The sequence below is a fragment of the Lepidochelys kempii genome, chromosome 8 (genome assembly GCF_965140285.1).
Source record: "Lepidochelys kempii isolate rLepKem1 chromosome 8, rLepKem1.hap1, whole genome shotgun sequence".
Classification (NCBI taxonomy): domain Eukaryota; kingdom Metazoa; phylum Chordata; order Testudines; family Cheloniidae; genus Lepidochelys; species Lepidochelys kempii.
The window spans coordinates 63563323-63582958 of NC_136387.1; the positions used below are offsets into that span (position 1 = coordinate 63563323).

A 19636-nucleotide genomic window follows, 5' to 3' on the forward strand; every position below is an offset into this window, starting at 1 on the left:
CCATTACAAACCTTGTCTGTTGTACAAGAGGGGAAACTGTGGTACATAACCTCATAAATGAACAGTGGGATAATTCACCCTTTCCCTTTAGGGGTAAAAACCTAGCCTGCCTTTTGAACAAAACAAGAAAAGTATGAAGGTAGTTATTCTGTTCTTCTTGCAGTCAACAAAAAGATTTGTAAAAGAATGGGGTATTTTTCGGCAATAATCTATCTCCACCAACGGGCTTGGAAATGTTTAGTTTATTTTTCAGACATTCTATGAGCAAGCTGGTGCCAGTGGAAGAACAACTCAGAACATCATGGGTCTACTGTCACAACAAAAATTGTGTTGTGTGTTTTATGGTGTTTGTCTTGTTATTACTGTTATTTTGGTGAATATTGTACAAAGAGGGTTAATGCATATAGCAGCAAAGGTCAGTGCATGGTATAACCTGCCTGGAGAGCACAGTCTACCCAATGGAGGGGAATCAAGTGATGTACCACATTCCAGGAGAACACCATCCATTCCCAGTTCCTAAATGGAGGGTTCCTTAACTAGTCTTTGACCAGTTGGGGCCCAGCCTGCTGCTATTGGAAACACAAAATGGAGGATGAAAATGGGTTTATTGCACACAAATAAAAAGGCACAGAGTGGGGGTTAAAAATGGGAATGAATAAATTCTGTTGCATGCATCTCACAGGTGGACCCACAAAGGGAAAACAAGGACGGCCTGGCCTGGAATAGAATAATCATTGCTGCTATTCTTGCTATTGCAAGCCCTACCCAAATCCAGCAATTTGAAGTACCAAAGGGAGGAAACTAATGGATGGTTACACCCCCAAAGTGGTGGTAATGAGGCAAATGACGACTTTAAGGATTTACCCATGAAAAACTGTACTACTAATCCCCCCATGAGAATTTGGCAATGTTGGTATGCAGGGCTGGCCTTACCATGAGGCGAACTGAGGCGGCCACCTCAGATGGCAGACTGTCGGGGGGGGGGAGGAAGGGAGGGGGCGCGCCACTAGGACCCAGAGTGTAGAAAATTGTTTCTGCTGCTGGTGGATATGTATTCTCTCTGCTCTAGATGCACAGAGATGGTGGAGTGCTGGGCTGAAGGAAGGAGGGCACAAGAGACATAACAGGCAGGCAGGAGAAAAGGTGAGAGAATAACAAAAAGCAGCAGGAGCTGCAGGGAGAGAGGAGGAGGAGCTTCTTATGTACTTCTCTGGCACCCCCAGGAGCCTGGACTGATTAACACCAGCTTCTCAGGGAGCTTCCTGTTTCCTGCTGCTTCCCTGGACCCACTTGAGAAGGACGGACAGTCAACTGAAGTAGTGGAGCCAGTTAGGCCCTTAAGATGCTGATATCTTCCCTTACTCAGGCCCTGCTACCAGCCTGCTAATCTGTCCCCTTCAACTGAGTGTTGAGAGCTACTATAGCTGGCACAGAACTGCAGTTATGAGTGAAAGAAGAAATCGCCCCTCTGGGGCAGCATTCAGAAAAAGAAAGAAAGCAAAGGAAGTTTTTTCTATCTAAGCAGGAAGGAGCTCTCCTGAGATACATAGACACAAACGTTCACAGTGAGCCTTCCGGCCCCACTGAGGATGTGGGTGGTGAGGAGATGCCTGATATTCCAGTTAGTCAGCGTGCAGGTGACCTGGCAGTTCCTGAAGCATCCATATCTCCATCTCAAATGGATGTAACCATGCACATTCCTGAAGAAAAGTGTAGCTCACAGAAGAGTATGGTGGAGGCGCAAGAAACAGCTGCTGCTGAGTTTAGTTCCTTAAGTCTAGATGGTCCAGGACTGTGGACCCAGTTGAGCAGTAGCCTGAGGGACTTTCTTGTACTGCATGGTCCACAGCAAGTGAAAAACTTCATGTTCCCCAAAGACAATGAAAATACAAGTTTCCATCCCACACATTACTGGCGTGAAATACCCAGGGGTGACAAAGTGGAGAGGATATGGCTTATGTACTCAAAAACCCAGAATGCTGCATATTGTTTTTGTTGCAAACTCTTCCAGTCTTATGTTTCAGCTACATTGGGTTCTACAGGAACAAAGGACTGAAAAAATCTGGCTAGAAATCTGGCATGCCATGAGAACGCAGCAAATCACCGGAGAGCATTCCATAGCTGGAAAGAGCTTGAGATGAGACTAAGGTTAAAGGCCACCATAGATGATCAGCATCAAGAGAAGATTGCATCAGAGTCTCTTTAATGGCAAAATGTTCTGAAAAGGCTCATTGCCATTGTGAGAATGCTTGCTACCCAAAACCTAGCACTGTGTGGCACTTCAGATCAGCTGTATGTGCCAAACAATGGAAGCTTCCTTAAAATTGTGGGCTGATGGCTGAGTTTGGTGCTGTACTCCAGGAGCATCTAAGAAGAGTCACCACCCAAGAAATGTACACACACCACCACTACCTTGGAAAAACAATTCAAAATGAGATCATACAGTTACTGGCAACAAAAGTGAAACAGAAGATTGTGGCAGATCTGAAGTCAGCAAGATATTACTCTGTTATTCTGGACTGCACACCTGACATCACCATTATGGAACAAATGACTTTAATGGTGAGTTTTGTAACAACAACAGAACCTAGTGAAAATGTTCCTGCAATGGTGACTGCCAGAGAGCATTTTCTAGAATTTGTTGACATTGATGATACTACAGGAGCTGGTACGACAAATGTGCTTCTTAAAAAGCTGGAAGATACAGGAATTGCGATAGCTGACATGAGAAGTCAGGGCTATGATAATGGTGCCAACATGAGAGGAAGGAACAGAGGAGTGTAGACATGGATCTGAGAGTTAAACCCTCGAGCTTTTTTTGTCCCATGCAGTTCTCATTCATTGAACTTGGTGATCAGTGATGCAGCATCAGCTTCTATTGAGGCTGCTGAATTTTTTAATGTAATTCAAAGCATCTATGTAATTTTTTTCCTCATCAACTCATCGATGGCAAATTTCGAAGCAACATCTGGGAACATCCTCTCTGACACTGAAACCACTGAGTGCCACATGATGGGAAAGTCAAGTGGAGGCGATAAAACCTATCAAACACCAAATTGGGAAGATAGATGATGCCATAATTGCCATTATGGAGGATAATGCTACAACAGGAACTGTTCATGGGAGAACAGTGGCAGAGGGAAATGGAATCACCAGAAACATACATAACTTCCAATTTCTGTGTGGCTTAGTGTTGTGGCATGATATACTGTTTGAAATAAATGTTGTAAGCAAGAGACTCCATGGTGTTGACCTTGATATATCTGGAGCAATGGAACAACTGGACAAAGCAAAGTCATACCTACAGTCTTACCGGTTAGACGAGGGATTTCAAAACATTGTGAAGAGTGCACAGAAGTTGGCAGAGGAACTTCACATTGAAGCTATTTCCTCACCCATTCAAGAATACAAGAGTCACCGAAGAAGAAGACATTTTGATTTTGAGGCACGGGATAATCTCATAAGAGACCCCAAACAACAATTCAAAGTTGATTTATTTAACCAGGTGCTAGATTGTGCAATACAGTCAGTTGAACATTTCATGCTGTTCAAGAAACACAGCAGTATATTTGGGATGTTGTCTGTCTCATATTCCAAAACTTCTCACTATACCTGAAGAACACCTACACCAGCAATGCAGGGCACCAGAGACAGTGTTGACACATGATGATATGCGTGATATTGATGTGAGTGATTTAGGTGATGAACTGAAAGCCCTTTCAAGATACATTTCAGCAGGATCAACTCCAAAGGCTGTTCTGGAATATATGTGCACAAATAAGATGACTACCCTCTTTCCAAATGCTTTTGTTGCTCTGTGCATACTTCTAACACATCCTATAACAGCTGACAGTGGAGAATGCAGCTTCTCCAAACTGAAGTTAATAAAAACACATCTATGCTCCACAATGACACAGGAGAGGCTGGTCGGCCTTGCAGGCATCTCAGTAGAGCATGAACTGGCCCAGACTGTGGACCTTCAGGAAGAAGTTAAAATCTTTGCAACCAAGAAGGCACGGAAAGCACCACTTTGATTCATTAAACTGATAAAAATGCCAGTGTTTATTATACAGACTTGAAAAGTTACATTTGCTGTTCAGGCGTTTGAAAATGAAGTGTTACTTAAAATTTTTGAACAAGGCATTTTAAGTTGTTAGTCTTTCTTTATTGGGGTAGGTAGCAGAGCAGTACCATGAGACGAGTAGAACAGGAAGAAGGCAGAATTGAGACCTTTCAAAGTTTTGGCCCAAGCAAGGGGGCATGGGGGCATTATTTAAGCTCCCTGCCTCAGGTGCCAAAATGTTGTGGGCCGGCCCTAACGGTATGTGGTGTAAGGATTGGAGGGGGGATCCTAACCCGGTAAAGAATGTAAAATTTTTCAGGAAATATTGCATGGTATTCTTTAAAATATGCCATAATGAATAACAGCAGGAAACAGTCATCCGGAAATGTGGTTTATCATGAAGGGCCCAAAAATATAAGTCTCTGGGATCCTAGGATGTTTGAGTTATGGGACTCCACAACTGGGGTGTGGTGTTATCATGTGTAATCATAATGGTACCTCCATAAAGGACAATTCTTAGGCTTGCAGTTATATACATACCAGACTGGGCATAAAGTCTCCCCTGGGATGCTGGGAATATGACAATTTAATCGCTTTGCAGAATGCAACCCTACAGGTAATATGAACGCCAAGCTGGAAGGATCCTAATTTAAGCTGGCCGCAGCCTGGAGCTGGAAATACTTCCTTGTGGGAGCGGGTGCAACCAGAGCTCGTCAATGTGTCTTTTCAGTCCATTACATGAATGGGCGGTACACCCCAGAGAATGTGAGTGGACCGGGTACACCCCAACTGCAGCACATACATAAAAGGGTTAAAGCAACAGTTTAATTGGAGGGCATGCACATGGAATTGTTGTGGCCAAAGGAATCTATGGGCAGTAAGAACCACAGGGTTGGGTGTATAGAATCTGGGGGCGGGGGAGAGGTATGTATGGGAATGCAAAATATTCAACTGGGGGCTAGCACCTAGGTAATGGTTGCAGCAGTACCTTGGAATAAGACAGCAACTAAGGTGATCCCCATAAGTCCTATAAAAACAATAAGAAAGGAAAAAGCTCATTGGGAACCACTAAAAAATACATTAAAAATAAAATAGTGTAAAATAAGCAATAATTCGGTTAAGTAATTGTTTATAAAAAAAATTAAATGTACCCCGCCCCAATGGCCATGAAGGAGCAGACTCAATGGCCTGTGCCAGGGTGAACAATTGGGTGTAATGTATATAGGGTATGGAGTGTTCTGCTGGAAGTGTGCACAATTCTGTAATATCACACTTGGGAGTACAAGTGCACCAGCATCTGGCACAATTACACACTTCTACATGCTGCCTTCAGGACTTTGGTGCATGAATGAATCTGTGGAACTCATTGCTCTGGAGAATTCCATACCAAGTGGTCGAGCTGGTTTGGACAATACCCCGTTTCTCTGTAAATATTCAATAGACTCATAATACGGACAAGAGCACATGAACACTGTAGGGGCAGCTCCAAGCAAGGCTGAATGCAGGTCTTGGAAGCCCAGGCCCTTCGAGGAATGAATGCCTTCCAACCAGCTACTAAACCTCCTGCTGATTGTACTTGAACTGATGTAGCCTGTGCCCTTCGGACAGGCCTAATGAACACTCATTCACTTCTTGGTCATATTACTCATGTTATAAGGGTGTTATTCATATTACTTGTATTATTAATCGTATTCATTGGGTGCTTAAAATTGTGCTGCCTTAACCTCTCCCTGAAAGCTATACTTTTAAATTCAGCAGCTTACCCCTTTTATGACCCACCTTCTCTCTCTCTCCCTGTAGCGGGACTGGTGGACCAAGGTATCGGGCTAACCGCTTGAGCTGGAGGCCTTGGCTCCGTCCCACCGTCCAGTGTGCAGGAAGGAGGGGTACCTGGGACCATCTTTGAAGAGAGTCGTGGAATGTTAGGGTATGTAAGAGTTAAGTAGAGACCTGGGAAACTGCTGGTGTGCAGACACGGTATTAGGGAGTAGAAGCACAGCAGGCACCTTTTCTGCACTTAGTAGATAAAGTGCTACCCCTCTCCCTTCCCTTCTGCTGGTTAAGGATAGATAAGTGTTCAAGCTGCAAAAGGAATGTGATTGTCACTCCAAAGCATACTCTTTGTGTAAAAAAGTGTTCTCTCTCCACTCCCTTCCTTTCCCAGCTACATAAATGAGCCAGGGGTCATGGCTCCTTCCTCCTTCCCCGTGAACTGCTGATTAAGGGAACTTGTGGCTGCAATTACTTCAAATAAATGTAACTTCAGGGTAGAAATGTCTGTAGAATATGTTTAATGCTTTAAACAGTAAACAGGAGTAGGGATAATTATATTCAGTATATGGGCATTCATATTACTAAATGAGGGGTTTGGGGGGTGTTGTTGTAAAAGTAGTTATTTACATATTAACTTAAATTTAAAAAGTGTAATGTTATTAATTCAGTGCTTACTTGACAATTGGGTCAAGGGGAACAAGTACCGCAATAAAGAAGGCCATTTACTCAATCTGCCTCTGGGTCCCCCTGGTGGTCTTTTCATCACTAACAGTAGCCACTTGAGCAAACCAATAGGAAATTCTAAGGTGCAGGGGGTGGCCTAAACCCACCCCCCTCAAAGTGGGTTAGGCACCAATCTCCACTAGGGATTCACAGCTGTGAAACTTGGAATTAGGTACTGAAACTATTTCTCACCAAAAAACTGAGGAGGAGTTGCTGCCACCCCATCTTATAACTTTTAGCTCTGTTGGTAGAGCACTTGACCCCAGTGTAGAAGACTTGGGCCCAAATCCCGCCTCCCAGTATGGAGCAGGGAGTTGAACCCACATCTCCGACCTCTCAAGAGCATGGCCCTAACCCCTAGTATGGGCATGCTCTGTCACTTGTACAGCTTTGTCTGTTGAAAACATTCAATTTTGTATTAAATATTTAAACTGTAATTGGGCGAAGGCAACATTGAGAAGGACTCTATGGCCCAGTGGATAGGGGACTCTGCTCATATGTGGGAATCCCAAATTCAAGTCGCTGTTCTAATAAATATTGTAATTACTTATACAAATAATTAGTTAAACACAGTGGAATAGCTCAAATAGGAGATCTTGAGGAAGACATATGCCAGAATAAACCATTGCCCAGTAGTTAGGGTAATCACCTGAGTGACCTGAGTTTAAGTCCCTGCTCCACATCAGGATTTGGACCGAGGCCTCCTCTGACAGAGTGTGCACGCTCCAGGGTATAAGGCAACCACCACCAAGTGGTGTGAGCTTTACGAAAAAAAGCTGACCTGACTTACTAACTCCAGGAGAGAGTTCACCCCTGTGAATCCTATGTGGAGAAAAGTGCCCAACTCCCACTGCAAGGAAAGGCTTAGGCCACACCCTTGTCCTTGGCATTCCCCGCTGTCTGCTTTCGGTGCCTCCTTACTCAACGTGCTGGCTTCTGTGACCCCCAGTCTAAGGGTATGTCTACCTTTTGAGCTGGGAGGAGTCATGCCCAGATCACCGAGAGGTACCATACTAGTGCTGACCAACCTAGCACCTAAAAGTAGCAGTTTGCTGTGGCAGCACTGACCCCCATGTAGGTTGCTGAGGGTTGGGAGGGCTTGTACTCAGGCAACGTAGGCTGAGCTAGTGCCTGTGTGTTGCTAGCTTGAGCACAACTAGGGCAGATATGTCTATGCAAGCTGGGAATCACACTTCCAACCTCAAATGCAGATGTACCTTTAGGTGCCTGTTTCTTGCTAGCCTTTGAATAGGGTGCCTGGGTGCCTAAATTAGGATGGTGGACTACACCAGGGGAATCAATAACATAACTGTTGCAATAATGCAGCTACATAAATGAGCTTGGGGCCAGGGCCCCTTCCTCCCTCCCCTGTGAATTGCTGATTAAGGGAGCTTGTGGCTGCAATTACTTCAGATAAATGTAACTTCACACAATAATGTGAAAAGTTGCAGCCTTCACACAATTTGGGGGAAAATGGGTGTGTTTTTTTCAGCTTTTATAGTGTAAGTGTGTGCTTGTTTGTGTTTGCCACAGGTCCAGAATTTGGTTCATTCACAACACATAGCACCCCATCAATGTTCACTTTCTCTTTATTAATTTCTCACTCTCATTTGTGTGGAATCTAATACATTCATCTGTGTGACAGCACTGGTCTAATTTCCAGTGTATTATATACAATGAAAGATAAGATAAGAATTGTCAACTTATTCACACACTATGCCATGCCTGCATCATGTTGCTATTCAAATTAGCTGCAAGCTTTCATCTTTATCTCTGTTTTTCAACAAATCCTTCCCACTTTACTGTGTTTAAAATATCTGTTTGTACTTTAGGGATTTTCATTAAGTTTGTAAATGAAATATACAAATCTTTAATTTGAAAAAGGAAAAATAATTAAGACACTCAGTTTAAATTTTAACCAGAAAAGTAAATGTTTTCTATACAATTGTGCTAAATGTCTGCACCCTTTTTTTGTTGCATGGACCAAAACATTTTGGCAGAACCATGACCAACTGCTAATAGCGATGGGCAGAACTCAAAAAGGTCTCAATCCATATCCCAAACTTCTTGGTATGGCAATTATGTTATAAATCTCCCAGGATTAAGGTTTCTAGTGAGACTTCCAGAAGGTTCTGATTTGGGCCAGCAAGCAAGAAGTGTGTAATTCAGGAAGTGCAGAGTGTTCAATTACCCTTAAAGTTTCCTCTTCCATATACCATAAAAAGCTGTAGTTTGATCTGAGTTTGAACCTTTTTGCCCATCTTTTGTTACTATTTTATGATTGGCTTAACATTAGTTTTAAAATATGCATTGTGACCAAAAGTAAAAATAAGTGATTACATGCATCAATTCAGACAATCAAGGCTACAATACAGACAAAGTGGACAGTACAAATAATTAGTTAATGGATTCTGATCCTCAGATCTGAGTTAAAATAATCTGCTTGATGGTTCTTTTTATTCATCCTCAAGTACCTGTCAGAGAGAGAACAAATACTACAAAATTAATTTAGTACATGTCAATTTTTTGAAAGAAGTATTACATACAAATCCCCTATAGGTTTTTCACAGGAACAGAATAGTGATTTCAACAGAATGGCATAAAAATCACACTGGATGATTTTAACCATCTTTGGAAAGTAAACGGAACAAACTCCATCAAATGTAATTGCAGTTATCCCTGAACTGCAGTGGTTCAACTACTTTTCATATTGAAAACAAATATTTTCTCTTAAGTGGAACTTAAAAGCAACACAGAAAACCATGCATTGAAATCCCTTCACCATATGAAGCCAGAGGCCAGTTAGGTCTTAACAACAGTCTCTGCGGTAAGGATCTCATTATCTTTTCTCACCGAATGCCCCAAAGGTACTACTAACCACCAAATTTGGCTGCAAAGAGAGAGTATCCCTTATACTGGTTCCCATCCCACTATTAGAAGGGATGCTTTTTAGGCACTGACTTCATCATATACAGTCAATAGTCCCCTTGCATTGGAATGCTGCCAGATGCCAGTTGGTTTATATATCAGTGATTTCCTGAATACAGAGCTGGCTAATGACCAGATTACGTGGGACTCACAAGTGTGGTGGCTTACATAGAGTGTGTTTTAAAACATTTCTAGTCACTTTCCATAAACCTTTTGAGTCTGGATGTTTGGCTCAGCTTGTACTGAATCAAAGAATGGTAGGAAAGCTGTGGGGAGTCTGGCCCACTGCCATTTGCTCTAGTGTAAATTTCCTTCAACCCTCTCCTTGAACAGGAGCTGTGTGTGTTGTGTTCTAACAGAGAACTGTTATTCCGAAAACAGGCAGATTTAGACACTGACTAGACAGCTGCCACCTAGGGCCCAACATTTCAGAGGGGGCACCTATGACCCTGGGAGAAGTTCCACTTCAAGAAGAAGTCATCTAGCTCAAAGATCCCAAACTCTGGGAGCTCATCCTCAGAGTACAGGATGCACAAGGAGGTAGCTCGGTAGGAACACAAGTTTCCCTGTCCTGATGAGGGGAAGGAGAAAACAAGTTCCACTTGGGGGAGGGATAGCTCAGTGGTTTGAGCATTGGCCTGCTAAACCTAGGGTTGTGAGTTCAATCCTTGAGGGGGCCTTTTAGGGATCTGGGGCAAAAATTGGAGATTGGTCCTGCTTTGAGCAGGGGGTTGGACTAGATGATCTCCTGAGGTCTCTTCCAACCCTGATATTCTATGATTTCATACATATTCTATATTTTATCAGTATCCATGGTGTAGCAACCAGCAGTTGAAGGTGATGGAATTTTTGGAGCAGGGATCTTTAATCTGTTTCATCCCATGGTTCCCTATCAGCTGCTTCCAGCGAGCCCTCTTTATATGTAGCCATGAATTATTTGCTTCTGTTCACATCATGCTATTTAAACCCTAGAATTCCCCAGGAAAAATTAAGAAATCTTTTAGTTAGATGATTCAACAGTATTGTAGTTTCACTGGAGATTACTTACCGCTTTTCTTACATTTAGGATATGCCAATTTCCCCTCCACACACTGTACTCTAAATGCAGAAGAAGGTGGATTGCTCGCATATCCATTTTTACAGTCAAATTCAATAAAATCTCCACCTTCTGAATACAATTTCATTTCCGTCCTCCATCTCAGCCTAATGTTGTTTTTCTCCATCACTTCTGGGGATGTTGTACATGGCTCTGGAAAAATAAAAATGTAATTAAATTATGTACATCTGGATTGTCATTGGAAATCGTATTTGCTGTAACTGTATTGAGACTGACCCTGTCCCCAAATGCTATACATAATTTAAAAAAAGCCCAGGGAAATATTTTTAGATAAGATCTGAAAACTAAAGAAGACACAGTAAGGTTGAGAGACCAAGAAGGAACTCTAGAGAAGGAGGCTTTCCCACCAACCGAGGAGACATTGAAGGGACAGAGAGGAGAGGGTAGGGACAGAGAGAAGACTGAGGCTAGATGAACAGAGAGAGAAGCTGGCCACAAGCTGGCCACTTTGTGATACTCAGGTGGTGCAAATGGGCCAAAACTTAGCCACAGCTGACCAACAGAATACTCTCCTTGCAGAAGGATACTCTCTGCTGGGAGATCTGCTTTCCTATTGACCTCCCCTACTCCTTGGTTGTATTACCAAGAACAAATCATGCCAAACCAGTTTGATTTATTTCTTTAACAGGATAACTAGTTTGGTGGGTAGGAGAAATGCAGTGGACATAATATACCTGGACTTCAGCAAGGCTTTTGACACCATCCCACATGAGAAATGCAGGCTTTGTGGAGCTACCATTATTTAGAATTTAGGTGGGAAGGCTATGAGAGGTACAGAGGCAGCAATGTAGTGACTCAGCCATGGAAGACTAAATGAGGATGACTGGATATGAAAGCTGTGGGATGCACATGATCCTAGAGCGTGTACTTTAAAAGAGATTTCTTTGTATGAAGTGCCGCTTGATAGAGCAGAGGGAAGAGAAGATACAAGGCTTGGAGATGCAGGTGGAAACTATGGTTGAGTTTCGAAGGGGATTCGAGCAGGCAATGGAGGGAAGACGAGAGGAGACTGAAGGGAAAAGTCAAGACTTACAGATGCAAGCTGGACTGAGGAACTCAGAAGGAAGACTTCAGGGTAAGGAAAGTGGTTAGTGGAAGCATGTGACTACAAGAACCAGGCAGAGGAAAAGACCAGCTAGTGGAGGTGAAATAGAGCTCAGGAACAGGTTTGCTCAGTTGGAAAATGAAGATGGGGCAGAGCAGACTGCAACTGCAGGAGGGAGGGCAAGGAAGAAGAGAAGAGCAGCTAGTCCTGTAAGAAGAGGGGAAGAGCCAATGGAGATACTCAGAGTTCAAAGCCTCAGGAGGATACTGGATGACTTGCAGAAGATTGCAAAGGAGAATAAAAGACAAGAGGACTCACAGACAGAAAGAACCAGAGGAAGGATGGAGAATCACACCGTCAGCAAGAAAAGGCAGATATATGTAATTTGTGATTCCCCACTAAGAAGAACGAACAGGCCTGTCACCAGAGCTGATTCAGAGAACAGACGGGGGTGCTGTCTGCCAGGAGCAAAGATACAGGATGTGGAACTGAGGCTGAAGAGGATCCTAATGGGAGCAGGAAAGAATCCACTGATTGTCCTTCATGTGAGAACAAGTGACACAACTAGGTTCTTGCTGGAACATGCCAAGGGAGATTATACCAAGCTGGGGAAGACATTTAAGGAAATGGAGGCTAAGGTTATCTATCTTATGGTATTCTGCCTGTCCCTAGAAAATGGAGGTGAGACAAGATTATGATGATCAACAGATGGCTCTGGGATGTTTGACCACTGGGAGGCTCACTCATGGAGAGAGGACAGTTCTCATGGGATGGACTCCACCTGAATAGGGAGGGAAATAGACTTCTGGGATGGAGGTTGACACAACTCATTAAAAGAGCTTTAAACAAGGAACCCAAGGAAGATGCTTGTGTAATCTCCGTACCTGATTTTAACATCGAGAGGGAGGAAACTCAAGTAAAAAAGGATACAGGATTGGAGAAAGGAACATCAGTAAGAGAATGGACATTAAGGGGAAGGATAGTGCTGATACCAGTCAGGTAGGCAATACTGGCAGTAGGATGACCATACCCAATCGGGTGAGGAATGTGGGCGAAGCCAAACAGCAACACTTAAGATGTCTGTACACCAATGCAAGGAGCCTGGGTAACCAAATGAAGGAACTAGAACTACTGGTACAGGAAGTGAAACCAGATATTATAGAGATGCAGAAGATCTGGATGACATTGTAAACTGGAAATGGATTAATTCCATAAGTGTGAATGGAGTCACTCCTCATTTACACCACAGTACGTGTAGGGGAGACTCACATTCTTTCTATTGACATCAGTGCAGACTTTTCAAAAGAGAAGATCAGCAAATGGCACACACCCACACCACACCATTATACGTATCTAGAATGCACCCATAAAACATCTCCCTTAAAAACTCTAAAAACATATTATAATCCAGCCAATATTTACTGTAAGCAAACAGATGTATTCAAACATATTTTTAGTTGAAAACTTTACAACTCTACAACTTTACAACTGTACAACTTTACATTCTCTGTAAACTGAAGTATTTAAGCCATGATTTGAAGACTTCAGTAACTCATCCGGAGGTTAGGAGTCTATTTCAGGAATGGACAATATTCTGTGGCCCGCAATGTGCAGGATGTCAGACTAGATTATTATGATGATCCCTTCTGACTTTAGAGTCTATGAGTCTAAGAGGACCCATAATTGGTTTAACAACCACAAAGAGTAAGTATTAATGGAAGGATGTTAGATTGGAGGGAGGGCTCAAATAGGGTTCCACAGGGTTCTGTTCTGAGCCCAGTATTGTTTAATATCTTTATTAATGACCTGGATGTAGGACTAAAGAGCATACTGATCAATTTGAAGGTGACACAAAGCTGGGAACGGGTTGGGGGTTACCAACACTTTAGAGGATAGAGCAGCCCTGAAACAAGCCCTAAATCAGGAGCTGGAGATTTTGTAAAAGGTATTTAAGCAGCAGTGGGAGGATTCCCAGAAAGGACTAATATATGATCTGCAGTCTCAGATGAAATATTTGTTGAGGCGGCAGCTACAAAGTGGCCAGGCAGACTGAGAAGGCCAGCTGGAACACTCCCCAGTCTGGAATGGCAAGGAAGATAAATGAGGTGACCAGCAAACTGACTCATGGAACAGAAGGTTTCCTAGGAAGTAGAGGAGATTAGGGGAGCTTTGCCTAACATTGAACTTGTTCACAGTGCTAGCTGCAGCAAGGATTTAGGAGCTAAAAATCCGCCTCAGAGGGAAATCAAGGTAGTGCAGACACACAATGGAAGTCAGCGGCCTGGATGAGGAATTGGGCCAGCCAGAGAACCTGGGTCAGGCAAGACACTTATACTTTTCTACTCTGTTAGTAACCCACAAAGGCCCAGATGTCACCCCTCGCTATGATGTCACTCTGCCATGCATTTTTTTTTATTATTTAAATCCTAGAATTCCCCAGTAAAAATTAAGAAATCTTTTAGTCAGATGATTCAACAGTATTGTAGTTTCACTGGAGATTACTTACCGCTTTTTTTACATTTAGGATATGCCAATTTCCCCTCCACACACTGTACTCTAAATACAGAAGAAGGTGGATTGCTCGCATATCCATTTTCACAGTCAAATTCAATAAAATCTCCACTTTCTGAATATAATTTCATTTCCGTCCTCCATCTCAGCCTAATGTTGTTTTTCTCCATCACTTCCAGGGATGTTGTACATGGCTCTGGAAAAATAAAAATGTAATTTAATTATGTACATCTGGATATGTCATTGGAAATCGTATTTGCTGTAACTGTATTGAGACTGACCCTGTCCCCAAATGCAATACATAATTTAAAAAAAGCCCAGGGAAATATTTTTAGATAAGATCTGAAAACTAAAGAAGACACAGTAAGGTTGAGAGACCAAGAAGGAACTCTAGAGAAGGAGGCTTTCCCACCAACCGAGGAGATATTGTGGGAAGGGACAGAGAGGAGACTGAGGCTAGATGAACAGAGAGAGACAGGATTTGATTCTCTTTTATAAGCTGGCCACTTTGTGATACTCAGGTGGTGCAAATGGGCCAAAACTTAGCCACAGCTGACCAACAGAATGCTCTCCTTGCAGAAGGATACTCTCTGCTGGGAGATCTGTCTTCCTATTGACCTCCCCCACTCCTTGGTTGTATTACCAAGAACAAATCATGCCAAACCAGTTTGATTTATTTCTTTAACAGGATAACTAGTTTGGTGGGTAGGAGAAATGCAGTGGACATAATATACCTGGACTTCAGCAAGGCTTTTGACACCATCCCACATGAGAAATGCAGGCTTTGTGGAGCTACCATTATTTAGAATTTAGGTGGGAAGGATATGAGAGGTACAGAGGCAGCAATGTAGTGACTCAGTCCATGGAAGAGTAAATGAGGATGACTGGATATGAAAGCTGTGGGATGCACATGATCCTAGAGCGTATACTTTAAAAGAGATTTCTTTGTATGAAGTGCCACTTGATAGAGCTGAGGGAAGAGAAGATACAAGGCTTGGAGATGCAGGTGGAAACTATGGTTGAGTTTCGAAGGGGATTCGAGCAGGCAATGGAGGGAAGACGAGAGGAGACTGAAGGGAAAAGTCAAGACTTACAGATGCAAGCTGGACTGAGGAACTCAGAAGGAAGACTTCTGGGTAAGGAAAGTGGTTAGTGGAAGCATGTGACTACAAGAACCAGGCAGAGGAAAAGACCAGCTAGTGGAGGTGAAATAGAGCTCAGGAACAGGTTTGCTCAGTTGGAAAATGAAGATGGGGCAGAGCAGGCTGCAACTGCAGGAGGGAGGGCAAGGAAGAAGAGAAGAGCAGCTAGTCCTGTAAGAAGAGGGGAAGAGCCAATGGAGATACTCAGAGTTCAAAACATTAGGAGAATACTGGATGACTTGCAGAAGATTGCAAGGGAGAATAAAAGACAAGAGGACTCACAGACAGAAAGAACCAGAGGAAGGATGGAGAATCACACCGTCAGCAAGAAAAGGCAGGTATATGTGATTTGTGATTCCCCACTAAGAAGAACAAACAGACCTGTCACCAGAGCTGATTCAGAGAACAGACGGGGGTGTTGTCTGCCAGGAGCAAAGATACAGGATGTGGAACTGAGGCTGAAGAGGATCCTAATGGGAGCAGGAAAGAATCCACTGATTGTCCTTCATGTGAGAACAAGTGACACAGCTAGGTTCTTGCTGGAACATGCCAAGGGAGATTATACCAAGCTGGGGAAGACATTTAAGGAAATGGAGGCTAAGGTTATCTATCTTATGGTATTCTGCCTGTCCCTAGAAAATGGAGGTGAGACAAGATTATGATGATCAACAGATGGCTCTGGGATGTTTGACCACTGGGAGGCTCACTCATGGAGAGAGGACAGTTCTCATGGGATGGACTCCACCTGAATAGGGAGGGAAATAGACTTCTGGGATGGAGGTTGACACAACTCATTAAAAGAGCTTTAAACTAGGAACTCAAGGAAGATGCTTATGTAATCTCCATACCTGATTTTAACATCGAGAGGGAGGAAACTCAAGTGAAAAAGGATACAGGATTGGAGAAAGGAACATCAGTAAGAGAATGGACATTAAGGGGAAGGATAGTGCTGATACCAGTCAGGTAGGCAATACTGGCAGTAGGATGACCATACCCAATCGGGTGAGGAATGTGGGCGAAGCCAAACAGCAACACTTAAGATGTCTGTACACCAATGCAAGAAGCCTGGGTAACCAAATGAAGGAACTAGAACTACTGGTACAGGAAGTGAAACCAGATATTATAGAGATGCAGAAGATCTGGATGACATTGTAAACTGGAAATGGATTAATTCCGTAAGTGTGAATGGAGTCACTCCTCATTTACACCACAGTACGTGTAGGGGAGACTCACATTCTTTCTATTGACATCAGTGCAGACTTTTCAAAAGAGAAGATCAGCAAATGGCACACACCCACACCACACCATTATACGTATCTAGAATGCACCCATAAAACATCTCCTGCCTGGTGGGTCTTGCCCACATGCTCAGGGTCCAACTGATTGTCATATTTGGGGATGGGAAGGAATTTCCCCCCATGTCAGATTGTCAGAGACCCTAGTGGGTTGTTGCTTTCCGCTACAGAATGGGATATGGGTCACTTGCAGGCTTAAACTATGTAAATGGTGAATTCTCTGTAAACTGAAGTATTTAAGCCATGATTTGAAGACTTCAGTAACTCATCCGGAGGTTAGGAGTCTATTTCAGGAATGGACGATATTCTGTGGCCTGCAATGTGCAGGATGTCAGACTAGATTATTATGATGATCCCTTCTGACTTTAGAGTCTATGAATCTAAGAGGATCCAAAATTGGTTTAACAACCACAAAGAGTAAGTTTATTTAACATCTTTATTAATGACCTGGATGTAGGACTAAAGAGCATACTGATCAATTTGAAGATGACACAAAGCTGGGGAACATCAGGGTTGGGGGTTTCCAACACTTTAGAGGATAGAGCAGATCTTGATAAATTAAGGAACTGGGCTATAGACAACAAAATGAAATTCAACAAAGACAAATGTAAGATGCTATACTTAGGGAAGAAAAACCAAATGCACAAATATAGAATGGGGGATAACTGGCTTGGTAGCAACACTGCTGAAAAGGATCTGGGAGTTGTGGTGGATCACAATCTCAACACGAGTCAGCAACGTGATACTGTTGCAAAAAAAGCAAATGCAATTTTAGGTTGCATTAACAGAGGCATAGTATGCAAGTCAATGGAGGTGATAGTACCACTCTACTCAGCACTGGCTAGGCCTCAGCTTTAGTACTGTGTCCAATTTTGGTCACCAATGTATAGATAGGATGTGGAGAAATGGGGAAAGATCCAGAGGTGAGCATAAAAGATGGTCAAAGGGATGGAATGAAAACCATACGGACAAAGGCTGAAGGAACTGGATATGTTTAGTTTGGAAGAGAGGAGACGATGATAGTGGTATTCAAATACTTAAAAGGCTGTCATAGAACAGATTGAGAACAGTTGATAGCTCTTGCCACAGATGGCAGGTCAAGGGGCATTGGGTTCAAACTACAGCATTGAAGATTTAGACTGAATCTCAGGAAAAGCTTCCCAACTGTAAAAACAGTAGGACAATGGAACAGACTGCCTAGGGAGGTTATGGACACTCCTTCACTGGAGGTTTTCAAAGGGAGGCTGGATATGGTTGATTTAGAAACAACAAATTCTGAATCTTCAAGGGTGGTTAGACTAGAGGACCCTTGTGGTACCTTCTAAACCTATGATTCTATGTGACATCACAGAAGAGAAAAAGGGACATGGCAGGCTAGTCCTAAGCTATGAAATCAGGTCCAGGACACACCAGCCCACACAATCAGTTCACCATAATTTAAAAACCACACAGAAGTAGCTACACAGCTGGGGATCACTGCACCACAGTGTAGTCTAGCCATTCCATCCTCTCACTCTAAGCATGTGGAGGTTGGAGAGAGGGTTGTGTAGAGCAGGCTACCTTAGTTTCATGCCAGTTAGAGCTCCCCCTGCTCAAAAAGTGGAATCCCCTGCTGCTCAGACAGCACCATGTCTACTCCTAGCACTGAAGAGTAGCGACCAATATTCCTCATGGTTTTCCGTAAGTTACTGAATTGTATTTCACAGCATCTGCTGTAGTTGTAAAGTTTTCAACTAAAAATATGTTTGAATACATCTGTTTGCTTACAGTAAATATTGGCTGGATAATAATACGTTTTTAGAGTTTTTAGAGATGTTTTATGGGTGCATTCTAGATACGTATAGTGGTGTGGTGTGGGTGTGTGCCATTTGCTGATCTTTTCTTTTGAAAAGTCTGCACTGATGTCAATAGAAAGAATGTGAGTCTCCCCTACACATACCGTGGTATAAATGAGGAGTGACTCTATTCACACTTACGGAATTAATCTGGTGTTACACCAGTACAAGAGACTTCAAACTGAAATATATGAATATGAAAATTCATACCATAATATGAAAAATACCACAGTTGTTTAACTCATCACAGTTCTTTTACATATAATAGATTCTTATATCTACCTAAGCAAACTGGTGGGTCTGTCCATTGGCCAGACTCACAGCTAACAGATGCAGATCCGTTCATTCTATAAAAATGTTGACATTTGTATTCCACTTTTGAACCTGGTTCATATTCTTTCTGTGGAAAGACCATGATGTCTCCATTATCAACAGCCGGTGGGTACCCACACTTTCCAGCAGCCTCTAAAATTAAGTATAGAAAAAGAGAATATATGCATCAATATTTACTTACAGTAAATGCTGTAATATCAGAAATATTACACAACAGCACTATCAATGTACTCGGACAGATCAGGAAAAATCCCAAGGGAAAGGTGAAAAAGAACCCTCTTGATATTGGAACTGAACACAAGATACAAAAAATCTTATCTTTAAGATAAGAAGCAGCACGATATTTGTTCATTAACAATTAACAGTGTGGAACTGATGGCAAAACTAGCTGCTTTACCTTTGTCAAGATATGATTCCATGTTGCTTTTCAAGCAGGCAATGTAGGTTAGTTTGAGATCCGTTGGACCAATCGTTCTGCCTTAAGCACTGACTAGCAGGGAAATGGAAAGTGAGAGGCTTTGGCCCAACCCCTCCCCTCCTTAGGCTCATGTGGGCCAATCAGCTTGCTACTTGTCACTGCATGCATGTGCAGTACCTACTTTCTCCAGGACCATATTACCATGAAGGGTGCTTGATGTACCCAGCACTTGTCTCAAACTATTGTGAATTATGACATTACCAGGGTATCTGAATATTGAGAGCAGAGAGAGAGACTGAGGGTAAAATAATGGTAAGAGGATACAAGCTAAATAGAAGTTTAGATTATACAGGCCCAAGGAGTGGAATATGAAACACAGAATAACACTGGAATGATAAATGAGTAAATAGTATAAGAAATACCACACAAAAATGAGGAGAGAAAGGAAACAAA

At 42.7% G+C, this 19636-nt stretch overlaps 1 protein-coding gene across 1 annotated transcript in view; it reads right to left on the reverse strand.

Moving 5' to 3' along the window:
- Positions 1-19636, reverse strand: part of LOC140916619 (coagulation factor XIII B chain) — a 148411-nt gene that overhangs the window by 14732 nt on the left and 114043 nt on the right. The window contains exons 13-14 of the mRNA XM_073358292.1: positions 18715-18897; positions 10536-10736 (exon numbers count right to left, since the gene is read on the reverse strand). Of these exons, the coding sequence (XP_073214393.1) occupies positions 10536-10736; positions 18715-18897 (384 nt within the window). The remainder of the gene's footprint in view (positions 1-10535; positions 10737-18714; positions 18898-19636) is intronic.